We start from the raw sequence: 21044 nt of genomic DNA, 5'->3' as shown, positions 1-21044 counted from the left end.
ATTTACCTGAATTAGACTGGCAGCTGGATTCCTTCTTTTCTCAAAGTGCTTCTGACGATGCTGTTCCTGCACTTTTAATGCAAATCCTGAGCCAAGGATGCCCTACAAGACAATACACCATTTATCATTATGTAGGCAGTTTTTTTAACAAATATACACAATCACGTGCAAATGTTTAGGTGTCACGCCACATGATTGCTTCAGGTAACACATTTATGACAGTATAAGGCTCAACAACAGTGCCCGTTCATGGTGAAGCAGAAGACTCATACTGAAGAGACAACATCTGTGGTGCTACCAGTGACCACACATCCCAACCATTGCTTGGGTTTGTGCTACACTATGTTCCTGCAACTCTAAGGGCCACGGATATGTATCTATGTGTAAAATATCAGGCAGGAACATTCAGAGGAATTTAAGCCTGGAATGATGAAATGCCCAGCTGCCAGATATGCCAACTCTATATGAACTTCAAAGCCCATATCTGCAGTGCTTATCAAAACTTTTGAATTTGAAAAGATATAATATGCCTTGCTTGACAGATTAAAACCATTTCTTCTCATTTTCCCACCTAAATAGTCCTCAGTGTTCATGCTATAGGTGGTGATAGAAGTTGGCAATGAAATGTCTCCCCTTTTGGCTTTTCTACCTTCAAATGAGTAAGACAATTTAGACCCCTGCTGAACTGAGACCCCAAAGACTGAGAATGTTTCCCTCCTTGGCTTGCAAAGACTATAATATTTCTGCTGGATGTGTCTGCATTATAAGGAAGAATATTTCCACTTGATTCTTAATATTATAAATGCACAAGATTCACACATATATTTTGCTTTACAGAGAGATTCAACACAGAAGTGTTTGTGATGAAAATGAGTGTCTGTATATAGATATGACATGGAGAACAAAAGTTCTGGCATCTCTAATATGTAAGGTTATTAATCTTTTACATGTTCATTGTAGTCCTGCTAACACTAACTTTCTTGTTAGTGGTGACTAGGTAACAAAGAGAATTAATTACAGTAGCTGCCATTAAATGCCAAGTATTCACAAATAGGTAATGTATTACAATTATAAATATAATTAGAATGCATTATAATATGCCAGAGATACTGAAATACTCTCTGTACTTAGAATAAGAAATAAATGCAGTACACTAGATGATTCAAGGCTGTTGGCAAATGCTGACTTTTAGTCTAGGTTTGGCCGTGTGGCTGAAAACAAATGTATTGTCATAACATATGTATTTTATAGTGATCTATAGATAATGAATCCTAGCATTAAAATATTGATTTTCTGTATATATTATTCAGGATGCAATACAACAATATACAAATGTCACTCCTGATCTCATGCTTATTCAATGCTAATTTAAAAAAGAAAGGAAGTTAACTCACATAAATGAAGTGTTACTTCTGAAACTACACTATAGTTCAATCATTTGATGATTCCCATTTCCATTAAAATCTCTTGAACATTGAAAAAAGCAACATAATAAATTTTATGTTTATTTAGAATCATTCGCAGAAAATTATTGTTGCATTTTTACACTCAATGACATTAGCTTTTGGTTGATTTAATGCCTTCTATTACCCTCTGTTGGTGGCCTGAATATGGTCGTACAAGACAACCTATTAGAAATATCTCACTTTTTTTCAGTAGAATCTAATTCAGAAAATCATATCAGCTGAAAGAAAACCAGTCACATATGAGCCACAATTCATAACAAAATAAAGGATTTTTCAACAACAGTATGCTACCAAATTCAGGATTATATCCAAGTTCTGTTATTGCCAAAGGAACTCCCCGAAACTCAAGCAATGACAGCAACACCAAACCTTTCATTTGGATTTTGGATAGCAGTGCACCAGTGTTGTCACAGAGCAAAAAGCCTTAAACAGTTGTTGTTCATGTCGAGAGGTTCCTTCAGCTTGTTGTACCGTAACAGCGGTAGGAGCTGCGGAAGTTTCTATTACCTTTTTACAAATTTCATAAGCATACTCACAGCAGGTAGTGCAAAGAAAGAAATGCCAAGTAGAGCAAATCCTGCAGAAAGCAACCTTCCAAGCCAAGTTAGAGGAGTTTTGTCTCCGTAGCCAATGGTTGTCAATGTGATCTAAAAAGAAATGAATGAACAATGTGGTTTACTAGAAGTCACTGAGAGATTAGTTGCAGATTATTTGCATGGCATAAAGCAGCATTTCCACTAAATAACCCAAGATACATGAAATACATATAGTTGTTTCTAAAAGGAAAACATGCATAAGTAAATTAATATGAATACATTTTTCTATGAAAACTTAATACTGTCGATGACAGAATGAAACTGAGATAAATAACAAATGTGAGAAAATTACCTAAACAAGGAATAAATAAGTTTTAAAAATAGTAAACCAGGAGGTCTGGGATCTTAAAGTTGAGGCACACGACAGGAAATTATGTGAGTCAGGCAGAAAAAGGTGTTCTTTTCCAGGGATGTAAAAGTGTTTCACCTATTTTCAGCTGGGAGATATAACTGTATCTATTTGCATAACTACACAAATATAAATTACACAGATTATTCTGGAAAAACACAGTAGGTCTAAAAGGAAGTTGAAGTTCACAAATAAGCTGAATTCAAAGGAACAGCAAGAAGAAGCTGTCTTTTCTACAAGCCCATCAGTACCATTTGAAGTGGATCATCCTTTGAAACACAAAAACCACTAACCAAAGCTGGAAGGCACTTTAAGAAGTCTCTGGTCCTTTCCCCTTCTTTATGACAGGCCCAGATATACCTACATCTCTCCTGACATGAAGCTTCATAGACTCCTACACAGCAGCAGATGCAGACGCACCTCAGGCTGGTTGACAACGTTAGCTCAGAGCTACATGGGGAGAGGCCAAGGAGGAAGAGGAGGGCATCTGTAATCCTTTCATGAGTGCAACCAGCAGCTCAGCACACATATGTTTCATAAGCCGTGCTGGGAAAGCCAGCACCCGTGCTGTGAAGCACCACTGCAGATGATTTAGTACACGTGAAAGCGCTCTCTCCATGCCACTCATTGGATGCAGGCCACGTTGAAATGCAGCACATATGCAAATGCCACTGAGATAATGATGTGTGTGGTTGTTGGTTTACAGAGCATGTCTCCAAGGCAAAAGGTTATTTTCTCATGTCTGTGTGTGGTTGAGGTCCTTCCTCAACCCAAGGAAATGTCCTCGAGGCTGCTCCTGGCTGGGGAAGCCAGGGGAGTTTGGACCCATCCTGCTGCTTGGTGCGGGCAGCAGGAGGAGGTGCAGGCAGGGTGGAGGATTTCTGGAAGCTGGGTGGGAGGCTGCAGGACGCGTGCTCAGGCAAAGGCACACGATGTTAGAGGACAAAGATAGACAACAGTAGGCTGAAAGCCAAGGACTCCAGGGCCTGTTGTTAGTGGAGAACATGTGCAGGGAGAATTATTTTACATCGTGTACCAAATGTGGGCAAGTTCAGGCTTAGCAAATATTCTGGCAGGAACGAGTTCTTCAGGAAAATGCCTTCTAGAGACATTATTTTGCTTCCAGATTCCTCAAAGTTCATTCCTAGGCAAGACGGCCAAAGCAATTCTATTTAATGCTGGGGTCACCACAGGACAAAAGAAGGAAAGTCTTTTGGAAGTAATTAGATTTCAACTATTTAGGGCTCTGTAGATAGTAAACAGTGCTTTCAATTGCTCCCATTGTTGGGAACAAGCTGCGGGTGTAATTTACCCTCAGAAAGCCACAGTGACTAAAGGAGGGCAAGCTGAATTAAGGCTGCAGCTGAAATTTCAAGTGGTTATCAAGACTCAGGCTTAGTAATGTGAGCCTGGTCACAGGCATACCACCTTGCATGCCTGCCAGGTCTCAGTCTCCTTCCTTGCTCCTCTTCACTTCCCTGCCCCATTCCCTCTTCCCAGGTTTTGCTGGACTCTTTGGAGAGCCAATGCAACCCAGGATGGTGGAAAGAATTATCCACATTTGTGCATGGTTTCTTTCTGCTGTTGTGTTAGCTCACTGAGCCACCTGACGAGCTCCAGAGCCTGCACAAGGCAGCACATGGCTGAGACTGAGTGATAAGGAGGGAGATGGGAAAGCAGCTCTCTCTTTTCTGGCAGAGGTGAGCTGATGCAACCACACTCTGGGCCTGGCAGAGGGGCTTGGTTTGGCTTTCCTTTGTTTGCTGAAGAGGGTATTCCCAGCTCTTCTCATCAGAGGGCAAGTGCAGAATAGTTTGAGACTATTAAGACCCTGAGAGCAACAAAGGACTTAAACAAATGAATCCCTGAATAAAAGTTCCTCAAAATTTGTTTCCAGGTCAGTCATCGTGAAGCAGTTTGAAGCTCTAGAACGAGCCCAGTTTCTTGGCTTCTCTCCAGCTCCCTATCTCTGCCAGACACTGGAAAGTACAGAGATATCTCCTGCCTGGGCTGAGAAGAAGGAAACAGAACTGTCATCTGCATATTAATGATATGGCCACCGAACTGTCTTCCGAAGAAGCCAAAGATAAACTTGAACCTTTGGAATATGACATCTGGGAGCAATCCAAAACCAGGAGCAGTCACACAGACTGTATCTCTGGAATTACTCCAAAGAAAATAACAGGACCATATTAAAGCCTTTCCCCCCATTCTTTTAGGTCCTGAAGACTTGATGGTATCAGTATATGATTAAGAGTATCAGTCGCTTCTTGTTCACTTTAAGCTGTTTTATCTCAGGATGGTCTTTACATGGGTGTATGGGTGTCAGCACCGTGCCGTATCATCTTACTCAACACTGAACAAATAGATTTGATCTTCATTTTATATTACTCTCATCACACAACTAAGAAAATATTTTTCCAGGCATCTTCAGGGTCGAGTTCAGGAATAAACCTCAGTATCTTTGTTAGTGCTGCAAGCAAATGACTAAACTACTGGCTGGGCCCGGACTGGCATTATTCTGAGGTTAAATTAACTGAGCAGGCTGTGGAAAACTACTGGACGTGAGACCATGACAACACGTGAAATTTCCAGACGTCACTGATAGTAATGTAAGAAGCAGACAGAAGTTACAGCCAGCGCTGTGATGGAAGGCTGGATCCTGCGGGTGGTTAAGGGAGATGTGACCCAAGCTCAAAGGTGACTAGAGGAAACTCTTTGGGACCTTTTGGGGATTGCAGTCTTACAAGGACAGCAGTACCTAAGTGACTGCATCAGCAGTACGAAACAAGGCCAAGAGTGACTCGGTCACAGAACTACAAAATCTCTAGCAAACCTGTGAAGGTAATTAGGGACAGGTTGTTTATTTGAGAGGAGACTTGGTCAGAGGAAGCAAAGTAGTGAAAAAGAAGATCAAGATGCAGTAAAAGAAATAACAAGGTGTGAACATCATGTCTTTCTAGGGATACCTGCTGAGCGGCCCTGTGTCTCATCACTGCAGCCTAAACCAGGACAAAAACCCAAACTTTTTAGAGTTTGTTCCTATACGATTTATTTCACCCAACTTGAAAAATAAAACACACACGTGTTTAGCATGACCTGGTCACCGCAACATGCACAATTGAAACAGATTCCTCCAGCAGGTAACTCATCCTATCCTAAAATGTAGGACTCGGTCTTGCTTGAAAACAAATGTTTAGCGCCACCTGAGATGCCGTAGGGCATGTGAACAGAGACCACCTGCAGGGGAGGCAGCAGACCCTCCGACAGATTTCCCATGGCACTGTATGCCTATGTTCAAGCAACTGGATTACACTCTACATGGCTAAAGGGCTTATCTGAGTCCTGTCTTTTTTATCAGATGCAAAACACTCCATCTTGATTGCTTCTATAAATGAGGTGTCTTGATAGACCAGTCAAGGCAGGCAATATCACCTGGCTAGACTGAAAACTCAGAAAGATGAGAAAACTTCTGTTATATCTCATTGCTGGAGCTAATAAATATGCTAATAGTAAGTAGGTAATGTAATAATGAATGTGATTATATAATCTAGGTGCCTTCTATTAGATGAGATAGGATCCAGGAGGCCTCTCTCTAACCTTACATTTCTTTCTGATGTCATTTTATGTTCTGCTAGCAGCACTTACCTTTTGAATCTTTACCTGACACCAATTAACTGTAAAAACTGTAGTTTGCTCACGCTATCCTTACATTAAATGGGTAAAATGTCATCATTTGAGCTAGTAATTGTGACAATATTATACATCGTAAGATGTTTTGTTCCCCTATAGGCACTGTGGAGTGCCAGAGCCATTCTGTATCTAACTGTAACAACTGGATATTTCTAGAAAATAATGACTTATTAAGAGAAACTCTGCCAAATGTGTAAGACAGACAGGAATCTTAATTGCATTACATTTGCAGGTAAAACTAATTAACATAGAAACTAAATACCACTTTAACCATACACCGTTCTAGCTAGCAGTAGCAGTTCTCAGAAAACCATGCATGATTTGGTTTTGAAATACTTAAGATTTTGAATTGACCTTTTGTTCCCATATCGTTTAGTTATTTTACTCTGTTAAAGGAATTTACCTTCTCTATCAAAGCAAATTCTGAACCTGAACTTTTCATATAACACACACTCGTGTGCCGCTGTGTTGGGCTGCACTGTGGGGACCCCAACCACAAGAATATTCACAATAGTAAAATTAGCATGATGTTTAAACTGCAGGTTGCACAGTACAGTGTGCCACTGCAAATACAGTGGAGTATCTGCAGACAAATTAGGATGCCATATCTTGCCTTCTGTTTCAGTATAAAACGATGGGCTTCAAAAACAGCATCAGTGAAATGACCATAGCAGTGTATGGCCTTAAAATAATCTCAATCAATGAATGGGTTAATTACTTCATGCTGGGTCTAGTCCTGTAAGTGGTGGGGGGTGTAAGTGCCTCTAAAAGCTTGAAATTTAAGAGAACTATTTGCACCTGACTTCAATGCAGTCTTTTCTTTCTTGTACCTCTTCCATCACAGAATTCAGTCTGGGATTTGGTAGATACTCTGTGGTTTAAATTAGAACAACTTTTGCAAATGAACAAATCAATGAGACTAAGCATTGATTTCCCCTAGAATGCCACACAATCTGACCTTTTCAAAATCTGCATGTGGGTTACTCTGGCAGTAAAAACAACCATGACTAAGAAGCACGTTATGCATTTCCCACATACTGTTTTACATATTATACAAAAAATACTATTATTAAAATGGCAAAGATAACAGGTAAGAGGGAACACTGATTTTCAGTAACTTTGTGCACTTAAGCACATCAAAAATTTAAATGTATTAATATCACACACTGGGGAAAGAAGATATAGAAATATACAGTATAGATTGTTTTCAGTTTTTTTATTATAATTTGTTATTTTTCCTGCTGATGTCAAGAAAAGATTTCTATTTTCTCAGTAGCACCACTTATCTGACCTATGAGTCACACATTTTCACTTCATAGTGTACAAAATAATGTAAGTACTGCTTTATACAATTATTATTTCTTAGCAGGGTTTTTCCTTAAAAAATAGCAGTCAGCAGGTAGTGGTGAAGCAAATTCTAAAACAAAGATCTTGTTCCTGCTGCTAGAGCTGCCCAGGGAGAAGGATCTGGATCTGACATCTGCTTCAGTTGGACAGCGGAGCTGGGTCTGAGTTTGCTGGGACTTTCCCGATCCTCATGCTACATGTCCCCTCACTATTGCCTGCTGGCAGGTGGGTACAATCCTCTGCTTAGTCCAGACTCCCTGCTTATGCAGTGCTCAGTCAAACACAGCGTTGCAGAGAGGTGGAGGGTGTTTCCTGGAGAATCAAGCAGCTGAAAATGCACATCCCACCTGCAAGACCTCAGGAGGGTCTCTTGCAGAACCACGTCCCCACTGCCACCCCCAAAGGGACAACTGTGTTTACAGGCTGCCGGAGTCAGGGTACCCATCAGCGAAGACACCAGCTTCCCAAGCCTGATGCTTCACAACTGTGTCAATAAGGGCAGGTCAGAAAGCTTTAAGCCAAACCTGGAACTCAGCTTTTGAAGAGAAGTGAAACTCCTGCATCGGCTGAATTCCATTATAAGTTACAGACAGATAAACCACAAAATAAATTGCAGTGGTGTGACTGAGGGCAAAACTTTCTCTCATTACTTTAACCAACATGACTGTTACATGTATTTGGATTACAGGATAAAATAATGTATTTTATTAGAGATCTGCATTGATGCTCTAAAGCGACAAGTTACAGGAAAAATATTTCTGTATATCTGTAAATACACATGTAAGAGCTCCTAGGTCTGGCTTTTCCAGGCTCCCAATTTTGTGCACAGATAATACAGAAATATAATCTCTAGTGAAGACACGTAACAAATGATTAACCTTTAGCTTAACAAATTTCAAATACATAAACTAGTCCTACTAATAGTATGTGACCTTGACCTTTGCTGAAAATGAAAACAAAACTTATTAAAAATATTTTTCAATGATTCAAATAATTTTGGAAAAGGCTTTTGCACAGTCCATCTGCACATTGTCTTTGCCTGCAGATACTACTGAGTTCAAATGAAGTCTTGTTAGCAGAAGGTCTGAGGTGAGAAAGCTTCATTTCTGCATCCCTCTGATGAGGAAAGGTGGCAGAGGCTGGTTCAGGTCTCGCACTTATTCCAGGAAAACTAATGAGTGCTGTAGGTTATGTCAGCACTAATGATCTCACAGGCATCATTTCACTACCATTTCACTTTCAGAGCTCATGGTGTTTTTTCTACAGGATCAGAAGGAAAGGAAAAAAAAAAGCAGTTTTATACTGCCTGGCCATAGCTCTGCCATAGGCTTTGTTGGGGCAGATTTGCTAAGCCCCACATGGTGGAGAAGTCTAGCTCACTATAGGGCGTCTTTAAGCAAAAAGCCTATACATTGTGCCACTAAAAGAAAAAAAAAAAAAGGCAAAATTTCAGACCCAGTTTTTCATTTTTCATTTAAAGCCTAGTTTATTTAAATATGTAAGCATTCATATGGACATTTTCAAGATTCAGTGGGACAATGTACTGGGCCATCTTGTCCAGACCATGCTTTTGCCAAAAAAGGTTGGACCAGATGATCCTTGAGGTCCTTTCCAACCTGATATTCTATGATTCTATGATACAATCTTCCTTCTTTCAGAAAAGCAGTCAGTCATGTACTTAGATCTCACAGATTTCAACAGGGTAAAAACAATTGTTTTGATAGTTAAGCATGAGCTCAACTAAATCAGGGCTTCTACACCTGTAAAAATAATTGGAGAACACTGGTGAACCAGAATGGGAACATTTACTTTTGCTTTTTTTGCTAAAGGTGCAGAGGAAGGAGAAACAACATCATTTCTAAGTATGCTGATGATACTTTTTACTTCACTACAAAGCTGATGTAACAATTTTTTCCCTTTTTCTTTCCTGACACCTGTTCCTTTTCCTGCACTGCAGCTCACAGCCCTCTGGTTTGGATCAAAGCAGCTCTTTGTGGGACCATATTACAAACTATATTACTGAAAGGATCTGGGTTAAAAAAATAAAATGCTTTCTTCTCTTGAAGGTTCAGTGGTCTGGTCTGAAGGAGAAACACATAAGCAGCTATTCTGCAGGATGAGGTGAAATGAATGATGGATGTGCAAATGAACAGCTGGAGGAGGGAGCTTCTCAGACCAGTTTTTTGCCAGTGAAAACAATTAACCGAACAGCACACTAAGTTAAAATCCACAGCAGGTGACATTAAGAGCACTCTAGCATATGGGTTAACAGTCCATATTATTTTTCTGTACTTACTGTGCCCCACCAGAGCGCATCTGCATATGTGGAGAATTGGTTATTTGCATCTTTTTCCACCAGATAAACCAGGAAAGATGAAAAGATGAGTACTAAAAATCCTATGTACCAGGCTGTGATTAATTCCTAGATAAAAGAAATCAGAGATCAATATCCATTCGAAAGATTGAATAGAATGACATTTCAAGGAAGACATAATGAAAATATCTGTATACATTTTTGGCATTAAGGCAGTTAAAAGTCAAATGCTTCTCTACAGATGCAAATTTTCTCTAAAACTGGACCAAATCTACTCCTATGGCTTGATGCTCCAGCAACTTCAACAATATATATTGAATTACAACAGCATATCAAGGACAAAGTTTTCAACATATTTTTAGAACTTTTAGTGTTTAACTAAGGTATCTATCCTGAAGCCCATTACAACTGATGTTATTTCAGAAAATTTTAGGTATTCTGCTCAAAAATGCTAAACGTTTATTTTTTTGGCTTCCTCTTGAATCGCACTTAGTGAAGATATGAACAAGAGAAAATAATTTATGATTACCTACCTTGCTGTGTGCATAAACTACTGAACCTAATAATTTCCAAGTGCCTCCTCTTCGGTCCATGCGCACCATACGAAGGATCTGTAGGAAACGAAGACTTCTCAGTGCTGATGTTGCAAAAATGTTACCCTGAGTTTTTGCAGAAACAACTGCTATTGAAGCGATGAGAACAATGATGTCTGAAAGAAATACATTACAGAAATCATTAATGTCCAAGTACCAATAAATAACACATACATGTAACATGAGCTGTATGAGGGGACAAAATAGAGACCCCTCCTGCAGCTGGGTGGGAATCCAAAGCACTGAGATTCCTGTTTGAGATTGGGATGTAAGGTCAGGTGTCAAAAACTGCCTCAGAAGCCTCCAGGGTGAAAACTGAGGGTAGTAATTTTTAAAACATATAGATAAGAGAAGCAGTGTTGAAGGAACCTCATGTAGGAGCTTTGAAGCCTGATGTAGCAAACTGTATAAATCAGCAGGTGGACTAGAAATTTTCCCTTTATATCTTTTTCCATCGAGACTTTTCCTATGAAAAGGTAAAAAAAGGGAAAAAAAAAAAGTAAGAAAAATAGATAGCAGCCCCAGTGGTGAGAGTTCAGTAGAACCACAAGCACACATACTAATTTCCTATGAGCACAAACACTGTGTGGTTGCGGCGTGTAGCTTCTCAACACAACTCCCCTGATGTACCATTTCCTGGAAAGAAAGCGATACAGTGCTGGGTACCCAGGGACATCCTTTTAGCCGGCAGCCTGGAAAGTTCGTTGAAGCCCAGCAAGTGTTAGCATTTATTTCTTCAGGTCACAGATTCAAACTGCGAGAGCGTTTCGTTCTGCATGAACTAACCAGCCAACTGCCACTTGAGCCAGAACAGCATTTAAAGGGAGATGAGGAGAAGAGGCACAGTGATGGCACACAGACGCTGTGAGGAGGAATAATGTTCTTTTATGATGACTGGGGCAGGCACACCATTGTGCAGGGAGTGGAAAAGGACAGAACAACCTCTGTTTTACTTCATCACCTCACCATCAATTGCCTGACCTTCTTTAAAAGCTTAAAGAGCCTTTGTAAGAAATACCTGGTTTAAATCTTAGGATTTTGTGGTGTTTCTATGCAAGGATAATCTAAACCCATGTTTGCCAGTGAAGAACTGAAAGCAAGTTCTTGTTGACACAAGTTTTGCTTCCTTTGTGTTGGGTATGAACACTCATCTTGTCCCAAACATAGCTCCTACAAGTCATGAATGACCCAGTAAGTAAAAAGGCTCCCTGCAAGTGAGTGGTGGGAGAGACCAGCTGTACCTACAAGCAGGACACTCTTTCCTTAGCCTGCTCCAGAGTAGGAATTAGCCTTGGTTCATTCTGCTCAGCCACCAAAGTAAGTTGAGGTCCAAGCACCCCTGCCTGCAAACCTCCTGGGTTTCTCTGAACCCACCTATGGCTCTTATTACAATACAAAGGGTACAGACAACCTGTGGTTTAAGGAGTGTCCTGTTAAGTTGTGGAAATCCTTGTCACAAGATACTGAAAGTTTAGATGGGTTCAAAGCCAGTAGGATGATCTCATAGGAGAAAATTTAACCCTGGGCTAAGTAATACTAAGGGCCAACTTCTGGTCCAGGATGTCTCCAAGTAGCAAGCACTTGGAGGCCGAGAGACTCTTACGGAGAAACACGGTTGTGTGCTTGCCCTGCATCTTCCCTGACCGTTCACTGTTGGCTTATGTCACTGTTGGCCACAGTGTGTCAGGCCAGGCTGACCTTCTGCCTGTCTTTTGCTCTGACATTTTAAAATGCCATTGGCTACTACACAGGTGGGTCATAGGTGGCTGCAGTATAATTGTCTACCAAAAGAGCTGGATTTGCTTCTAGAGGTAAATCCAACAAGATCAGAGATCAGGAAGAGCCAGAAATTGTTGAAGTATTCTGGAATGTCTCTGCACAGCACAAGTCTCAAGACCACAGCAACCAGATACAGCAGGTATGGGTGAGAATTCAGAAGCAGGATAATTTGCCAGGAAAGGTTAAAGACATCACAAATCCTAACGGAGATCAGAAAAATAGACAGGGTCAGATTCAGCTCCATGTGAAGACATTTAAATTTGGGTGTCTTCATGTGAAGCAGGTGTCTAAACTCCCCATACAGCACAAGGAAATCACGTCAACTGAGGGAAGTGCAGCTAATCCTCAGGAAGGCTCCTGCCGGCTGCCCAGATGACTCACACTCTGGGCTTGGTACAAAAAAGGCTTGATTCAGCTGCCTGGATTTATTTGTCCAACGCCATTTGAGATGCCTTAAGGTATGTGAGACATCCCCTAGGTCTGGCAGCTATGCTCTGAGACCTGGGAAGGCTGTGCCCTTCAGGAGAAGTCACTGGGTGGCAGGGAATATCACGTAACAGGGGGCACCTCTATGTACTCTGCTGGACTAAGCCCCAGAGCTCAACCAACTATACTGTAAGTATAGACATGTAGCACACATGTACTCACCCACAAGCAAACTTCTATATTTAGGTGTGTGTATCTGTATCTGAGGCTCACATAGAGTATGCTAGAAAGCCTTGAGCAACATCGACTGTGTTGAAGAGTGTCCCTGGTTACTAACAGAAGGGCCAGGTTGGCTTGGCTTGTTCCACACTGCTCCAAGCAGAGCAGCAATGTGACAGCCATTTTTATTTATTGGTGACTGGCTCCCAGTAAATCAGATATCATTAGAAAAGCAGCATGCACTCCTGCAAATCATTCTCAGAACCTAAAAGAGAGTAAGGTCACCCAAATATTATGAATTATGCATTTGGTCTGGAAATTATTAAAGTGCTTACTGAGGGTTTCGATTACACTCAACCGCCCTCAGTAGGACAGTTTTTTACAAATGGTAGTCATTTGCCCCTGCCTTTATTCCTTCCCATTCCAGGAGCTCTGACTTACAACATGGAGTTTACTGGAGTTATCCCCGTGCAAAAAATTCAAATTAATTCAGTTTTGGCAGCTCCGCACAGCATCTGCCCTGCACTGCTGGGAACCCTTTATCTTGCTGAGGGTCTCTGGTCCCTTCTGACCACAACAGATAGAGAAGCCAACAGCAGCATAGCTCTCTTTTCCCTTTTTTAAAGTATTGTTCGAAAGAGGTTATCTATTGGTGTAAACCCTTCTAGATCGAGGGTAGGGATGAGGACAAGCAAAGGAGGGGAGGGTGAAGAAATGAGTGAGCAGAAAACACCCTGACACATGTTTAAGAAACAGCTGGAGGAGGGAAGAGAGTCTTCCCAGGCTGCTGGTGGCTTTTTCACACCTCGCTCTCTCATCTTCTTCAGCTCTTCACAACACACCATCCCCAAAAACCTGCCCCCATCAAGTCCTGAGGCTGGGAATAGGGACCGGAAGAGTGTGTCCCTGGCCCAGGGCAGGCCCCCCCGGCTGTGTTTCCCTCGGAGACAGGAAGGCAGGCAGGCACATTATTTCAGAAGAGTTTAAATTGCCAGGAACAGGTGTAAGATAAATCAAAATAAAGCCCTCTTGGAATGAAATCAAAGCCCAAAGAAAAGTTTGCAATAGTCGAAAGTCACTTCTGAATATGTTAAACTTGCTTCATTTTCTTATCTAAACATACCCATACTGGAAAAATTAAAAGTTAAGTACTTTATGATTCTCTCCCTGCCAAATTTTTATCCAAAATACCTCAGGTGCCATTTCTTCTGTTTGAAGTAAGAGAGCAAAATATTTTTTCTAAACTTCCTTTCATATTCCAATTGAATTTAGCTAAAATCTTCACAGCATTTCTGTATTTTAAGAAGGCTTTAGCCAACTTGTATCAATATTTTCCTCTTTATCTTTTAGTGGCAAAACTGGGAAATCAAGAAGTAAATAGCAAAATTTCAATCAATTTAACAGGTTTCACTCTGTATCTTGCTGTAAAGCACCAGGAAAGTTTGGGATGTGAGAATGAGTAATGGGCAGTATAAATCCAAACTTCTCTGTAATGATTTATTAGAAGACAGAAGTTTCTGATGTTCATTTACTTCTTTGAATTTTTCCACACTAATATCTTGCGTATGATCTTCCAAAACATTAAGCATCTCTTCAGCTATGATGTTGATTTTATTCACTCTTTAGAAATATCTCTTAAATATTTATCCTTGCAGACAGCATCCTCCCTTGTTAACTCCAGTCTGAGGTTTCAGATCTTCTCAGCAGCTTTTGCAATGTTCACTTTCGAACACTTCAAATTTCAAATTGTTTCAAATGTAAGTTAAAATTAAATTTCAAAAAATGAATTATTTAAAATTAAATTTTAAATTTTAAAATTGAATTCTTACACTTCAGACATTTCACCTAGTACCTCTCAAGAAACTGTTGAGATTACATCAAAGTTTCGTTAATAGTAATCTAGAAAAGTTTTTTTAGTTGACCGCCACCATGTTAACAATTGAGGGCCCCCCCCAAAAAATAAAAAAAGATGAACCCAGAACTTATGCATGTAATAGATCACACTTGTATATTGTCCAATCTCACTAAAATATTGACATACTAGTAAAGACAAGTAAACAAAGCTCAGTAATGCAACACCCCGCAACTCGAATAGCTCATGCGAGGTGTGCCAGCCCAAGTTCCCCAGGTCACAGCGTGGGGCCAGCGTTGGGCTCCCTCACCCTGCTCAAGCTTGGCCAGAAACTTTGGCTCACTTGGGTCACCGATGGAGATGTGATTAGCATTTTTGAGCTGATTAAAAAAGAAGGCATAACAAATCATCATAATGGATCGTTTTACTTCTAATGACTTTTTCAATGTAACTTCCCCACTATGAACTTTTTTGGCTGTTGTGAGATCTTATAGTATTCAAAGGTATAATGCTAGTAGGCCCATTTCTATAGGTAAAAGGAAGAATGGAGAAGCTTTGTTTGGACATTGTGAAATGTCCCAAAGCCTTGATGTGCCATCAGGACAAGAAAAAACGTCAGGATTTTATTAGGAAATGTAATTAATGACAATCTCCCACCTGCTCAAAGCTCATGTACATGCTGCAACTAATACACAAACCTGCATTATCTTTCTCTTTCTTATTCTTCAAAATCTTAGTGTATAAGAAGATGTTAGCGAGAGCTTTTCCTGTTGCCTGCATTTAATGCTGATGAGTTGGAATATCATTTCCTTCTAAATAAAAATGACACTTTGAGCCAATACAGGTTAAATGAATCTTGTGCTATTTTTTCTCTGATAATATCTGAATAGAAAATGAACAATATTTAATCATTTTTATGATCATCACTATATCATCAAAACAGTGTTTACCATAAATTCACAGAAAATGCTCCCAGTTTACACATTCTTGTTAAGAATACGTAGGAGACTACAATGCCTGTCAATTACTGTGTCTGGTCTGGCTACAGAACAGTACAGAAAGGCAACAAGCTAGCACAAGAGTAGGACACATCTGCCCCCAAAATTGCAGGAATAAGCAGAAAATCTCAAGAATGTGGTTTATCTAGCCTGCAGCTGTATTAACTCACAAAGGAAATTAACTGTCGAGAACATAACAAAATTTAGGCTACCCTTAGGTTGTCCTTCTAAGGTCTAATTTTGGGCTAGAGTGATTATCTATGACCCAGAGAAAAGACATGGCTCGTAGTGGTCATTTCTTATGAATAGTTCTCAGGACACTTCATTATCCTGAATTTCAAAGCTGCTCCCGAAACAAACAGCACTCTGATTCTGTGGCAATATAAAGCTACTGGGCTTCAGAAGTGACTAAGAGCACCGAGGGTGCTTTGATATTGGTTCCATCTGATTCCAATGGCACAGGTTATGCAGACATATTGCAGCACAGTGAGCAATTATTCTCACTCATTAAGGAGCTTAAATAAGTTTCAATCCAGATTTACAACAACTGTGTCAATAATTAACAACTTTCAATTCTGAGTTGCAAGGAGGTGTGAGTGGCGGGAAGGAGTGACCAGCATTTTAGTTTTTCTAATATCTCTTCAGACATCAGTCCTTCCAGCAGCTTCATCGTGTTTATTGCTATACTCAGAACTCCCTTCAATTTGTCTACAATAATCTCCACAGCTAGCTGGCTGGGGCTGGAGGGTATCGTCAATGTAGAAACGTACTTTGAATTTTAATCAGACGCTACAGCACAGTTAACACACATTCCATGGCCCTGTATTTGAGCCCCTCACACCATAGAAACATGATAACAAAAGTATATTAAATGGGGTCTACCCTAAACTGATATAAATTGCCAGTTCAAAGTAGTTTAAGGTGTAGCCTGATCATTGACACCTGACTTAAGCCACACATTAGTGTGTGAAAATAAGGGTGCTCTTTATCAGACTCCTTAAAGAAAACGTCTGTTTATATAGGAAAAACAGGCTTTTTGCGCAGCCTAGTAATATGTTTATCATTGGTGTATTTTATGCTCTTGTGGGTTAGATGAAAAAAAAAAAAAGGAAAAGAAAAAGACATCCATACATTTTAAGGCTTCTGAATAGCCTAATAGAAGGGTATTCAGAGAGGGAAATAATTGTCTCATTGTTCCTTGAGCACTTGTTGAGAAAGGTCATGGAATGGAAAAGGTTGTTTCATCATGCCTGGCTGCAAAAATGCTTTTAGCTTCAAACAAGGGATGAACCACTTCCCTCTACTGGTTCAAGAGGGCAAAGAATAAAAACTATGATTAGAGAATGCTGCAACAGTTAATTTGAAAAGAGGCAAATTGTGATGTTTTTAGCAGGTGGAGCTTTCTTTGCTCTCTGAAAAAAAACTCTTGCTATGAAATCAGTGGGATATTTCACATAGTTATGGCAGCAAAATTTGGTCTAATATGGCTGAACTTCCAGTGACCTTGTGTAAGTATTCAGCCCAGAAATCAAGAATTTTCAATATTTTTATCTTTAAAATGTTCAGAATCTTAACCTTTTATTGTTTTTTAATTTTTTTTCTTAGATCAAACCTGCAATTAAATCTCTGAAGAGAGATATGATCGATATTATAATATTTAGAAAGATTATGAATGTTATAATATTTTGTAAATTGTCCCACTGGAAGAAGCAGAACCATTTATTGCTAAAGTACCATTCAGTATGTGAAAGATTGTCGAAATCTGCAAACTGGATTTTTGGAGACTACTCTGGAGACATATGGTCTTTTGAGGTCACCTGAATTCACCCTCTGAAATACGATAGGCTCAAGTATTATTCTCCAACTATTAAAGAGCAGTTTTATATCATCCATTGAATAATATCACCTGAACATCTCTAGCGTAATTTGGGAGAGGCAGGAAGCTGAGTTCTGCACGTCCCACAAAAAGCTGAGTAGATTTACAGCAATAAGGCCTCAATTTTACAGAGAAAAAAAGCCTAAACAACACCAAGAACAAAAAACCCCAAGCAATAAGAGATAACCTGGGTTTTGTATACACTAAAAATAATGGTGCTCAGGATCTTAAGTCCTGACAAAATTTGCTTTCAGCTGTGTCTGAATGTAGCCTTTTTTTTGGTCAGGGATTGGATCTCTCTGCTCAGATGCCACACAGGTTACGATTAATCATCACCTACTAGTAAAAGTAATTGGCAGGATATCTTCAGGAAATTCTTGGGATGGATGATGCTGCTTCATTTTTGCAGATGTTGTTGTCACTCCAGCCAAAAGGTCTTTGCGTTTTCAAATATATATCAGTCTCTGGATGGAAACTGTATTAATCATCATTACAGGCAAAACAAGCTGGTGATTTCGCTTCCTTTCATAATCTTTTTTCAAGATGCAAACAACACGGTATTTCTAGAAGTAGGAGAGTGATATAGTTTTGCGCATCAAGATAATTCGCAGAGATAAACACAGATGAGTATGAAAATTGACTTTTATTGATGTTGAAAAACAGGAAGATAGGGAGGTATGGCAGTGGCACATAGAAGAGAAAAAAGTTTACAGAAATGTCTAATACTGTCTCGGCACTGCAGTGGAATTAACAAAAAAGTCCAGAGGTTACAGAGTAGACAGAGGTCTACTCTATTGATTTTATTTTCTTCTAACAATGGAACATTAGTCAGTGACTTCAATTCTAAGGAGTCCACTAAAACTGATTTGTGCATAGAAACCTGGATTTTCCTTACTCATCACCTGAGCAATACTTCAGTAAAGAGATCACAAGAGCTGAACCATCTTGAACCCTTCTCTCCATCTACAGTTTTCGTTTGCAATGTATTGGAATCATCTGAGTAAGCAATGTATCTTAATATGAAATGAAAGTGACCTCCTGGAAATACAGACAAGCTCTTTCTAGGATACATGCTAATTTTACACAACCAAAGTGGGTCAATTTAGAAAAGCAGCTCACCAGCATGTAAAGCTGTCTTTTTTTGGCAAAAAGAAAATGGTAGGAATTTTATTTCACAGAAATTAAATTAAAATTTAAATATGGAGATAAACTAATATATAGTATTATTACATGATATATAAACCCCATATAATATGTAACAATGAAATTATGTACAATAAAAAACACACATGTATTTATACTATAAAAGTACCACTGCATGGTGCTTAGCTGCCAGCTGGCATTAAACCACGACACAATATGACATAAAATAGGTTATGTTTCATGTATTTTCAGTGCCACAGAAAATAAACTCCGCATTAAACTGCAAGCATGCTTTAACAGACCAATTCAAAGGTTTTAGAACTGCAAACACTATGAGGATTAGTTACAGCACTGTGTCCTGACGCTGAAACTCAAGATTTGATGGGAGCTCCCAGAGTTTGGTGCTGGGGATGGGGTCAGCTCTGCAAAGCGGTTTTGTGCCAATGGGGCTGCACCCCATGGCATGTTGCTGGCGAGCTCGTCTGTACAGTCTTTGTAAGTCAAGGAGGAGAACCATCCCATGTTTCTTCTATCTATGAATAGTCCCTCCAGGCAGCACCAGTAAATCCCTTTCTTCACAGGAGGCACCTTAGTATGTCTCCACTACACCTTGAGTAAAGCTCTTTACTCAATCATATGTTGCCCTCAAACAAAATAAAACAAAATTGGAAACCAGTCAAAGACACTTGTTAGCAAAGTTAACCAAATGCAAGACATTTGGAATCTGTAGGTCAAACAATTTTTGAAACTGAGAACAAGGAATATCTTGAAAGAGTGAATACTGGACATATTTAGAATAAAACTAAATATTCCCCTATGAAATTCCAGAATGAAGAAGATGAGTCAGATTTTTGTTTTGTCATTTTTTTAACCAAGGTTTATAATGAGATCTTAATTTCATCCCTGGAAATGGATCAACTGATGTTACTCATTAATATGCCAATGTACTAAAAGTATATGTACACTGTTCCCGTGTAAGAGTAGCACATTCTCAGGTCATGATGACAAATACACCAAAATAATGGAATTCTACTTTTTGTTATAGATAGCCAAAATATTCTGCTGTGGGCTGAGAATCACAACAGCCCAATAAATACTGAATTTTAAATTGTGGTTATGGTTACCATTTTTTATTCAGTCAGATAAGAACAACAACATTAACGGGAACATTTCACCTGCCTTTGTACTGCTAGCAATTAAAGTTCATGGCCCTGCTGAGAACATACTCTGTCTATGGACTGAACAAATCCTCAGCAAGTATCTTTATATTATTAACAGCTGGCTCAATAAATCTCAAAAATCTAAGGGCCTCCTGCAAGCTAAGATTAAGTTCAATTGCAAGCCTATCATGGATGTATACTTTATTAGCCTTTTTCAATAACTGATCTTTAACAATATTAATAAGCACCTGCCAGAAGGAATAAAGCACTATTTTTCCAGTTTTATTTGCCTTTAAGACAGTCTGACAGAAACACATTTAAAACCATGTCTTTGACCCAGTGTTCACCAAACCAATTTCTGTCTAACCAGAGAAACAAACCATCAGTAACACATGCAAATCCTTCCCATAAATCTTCACTTATTCTGCCCAGCAACTTAGAAGCCCTGGGAAAACAGGGTTTGCTAGTCACTTTACTATGTCTGAGGCTTTTTTTGGGATGATAGTAGACCACAGTGAAAAAGGCTTTTGTTGCGGAGAGAAAAAAAACCTGAGGACTTCTGGAGTGAAAGGCAGCAGGATGGATAATCAGACACACACACATCTGATAAATAAAGAGGCTCATTAGGTCAGACTGTAAGAAAACCACAAAGTTATCAGCAAGAAAAAAACAAAATAACTACAGGCATGGCACGACTTGTGTATGGAGAAAAGGCTGAATAATTTAGGAGTGGTTAGTCAGAAGACAAATATGAGATGGCAGATAGAGGTATGCAAAGTAGCAGACGATAAGAAGGTCTGTTGGATGCCTCCTATTTACCCCTCCTTATAAAAGTGAGATCAAAAGACAATTTAAATCTGATAAAAAGAAGTACAACATGCAATTAACTTGTAAAATTCATTGCCAAGGGATATAAAAATATAACCTGGGAAAATTAAAGAAAAAAATGGATGTTTCTCCCTGAATTGCTGGAATTAGATCTTTCAGAGGATCCAGATTGCCGTATGGGTCAATCACTGGTTACCCAATGTCCGTACAAAAATATTGTGTGATTGGCTGTTTGGGCTGCAGGTATCAACACCTTTTTTAGAGATATCTGGCACTAGACAGTATGTAGAAAGACACTGAATGGGGCTCCTACATGATCCAGCCCAGCAGGGGAAGCAGTTGTGTCTCTGTGCTGGGTCGTCGTAGGTAGGAGCTGCCTTTTCACAGACTTTTCAAACATACTCC

General features: G+C 39.6%; 1 protein-coding gene across 5 annotated transcripts in view; it reads right to left on the bottom strand.

The window, feature by feature from the left end:
• Positions 1–21044, bottom strand: part of KCNQ5 (potassium voltage-gated channel subfamily Q member 5) — a 284367-nt gene that overhangs the window by 39966 nt on the left and 223357 nt on the right. For all 5 annotated transcript variants that reach the window (XM_065055277.1, XM_065055273.1, NM_001282828.1 and 2 more), the window contains 4 exon segments: positions 10299–10474; positions 9748–9873; positions 2003–2113; positions 7–102 (listed from right to left, as the gene is read on the bottom strand). In XM_065055277.1, the coding sequence (XP_064911349.1) occupies positions 7–102; positions 2003–2113; positions 9748–9873; positions 10299–10474 (509 nt within the window).

Source organism: Columba livia, chromosome 3 (genome assembly GCF_036013475.1).
Source record: "Columba livia isolate bColLiv1 breed racing homer chromosome 3, bColLiv1.pat.W.v2, whole genome shotgun sequence".
NCBI classification, from domain to species: Eukaryota; Metazoa; Chordata; class Aves; order Columbiformes; family Columbidae; genus Columba; species Columba livia.
The sequence above is the reverse complement of the archived record's forward strand: the minus strand, read 5'-3'. Positions and strand labels throughout refer to the sequence as shown.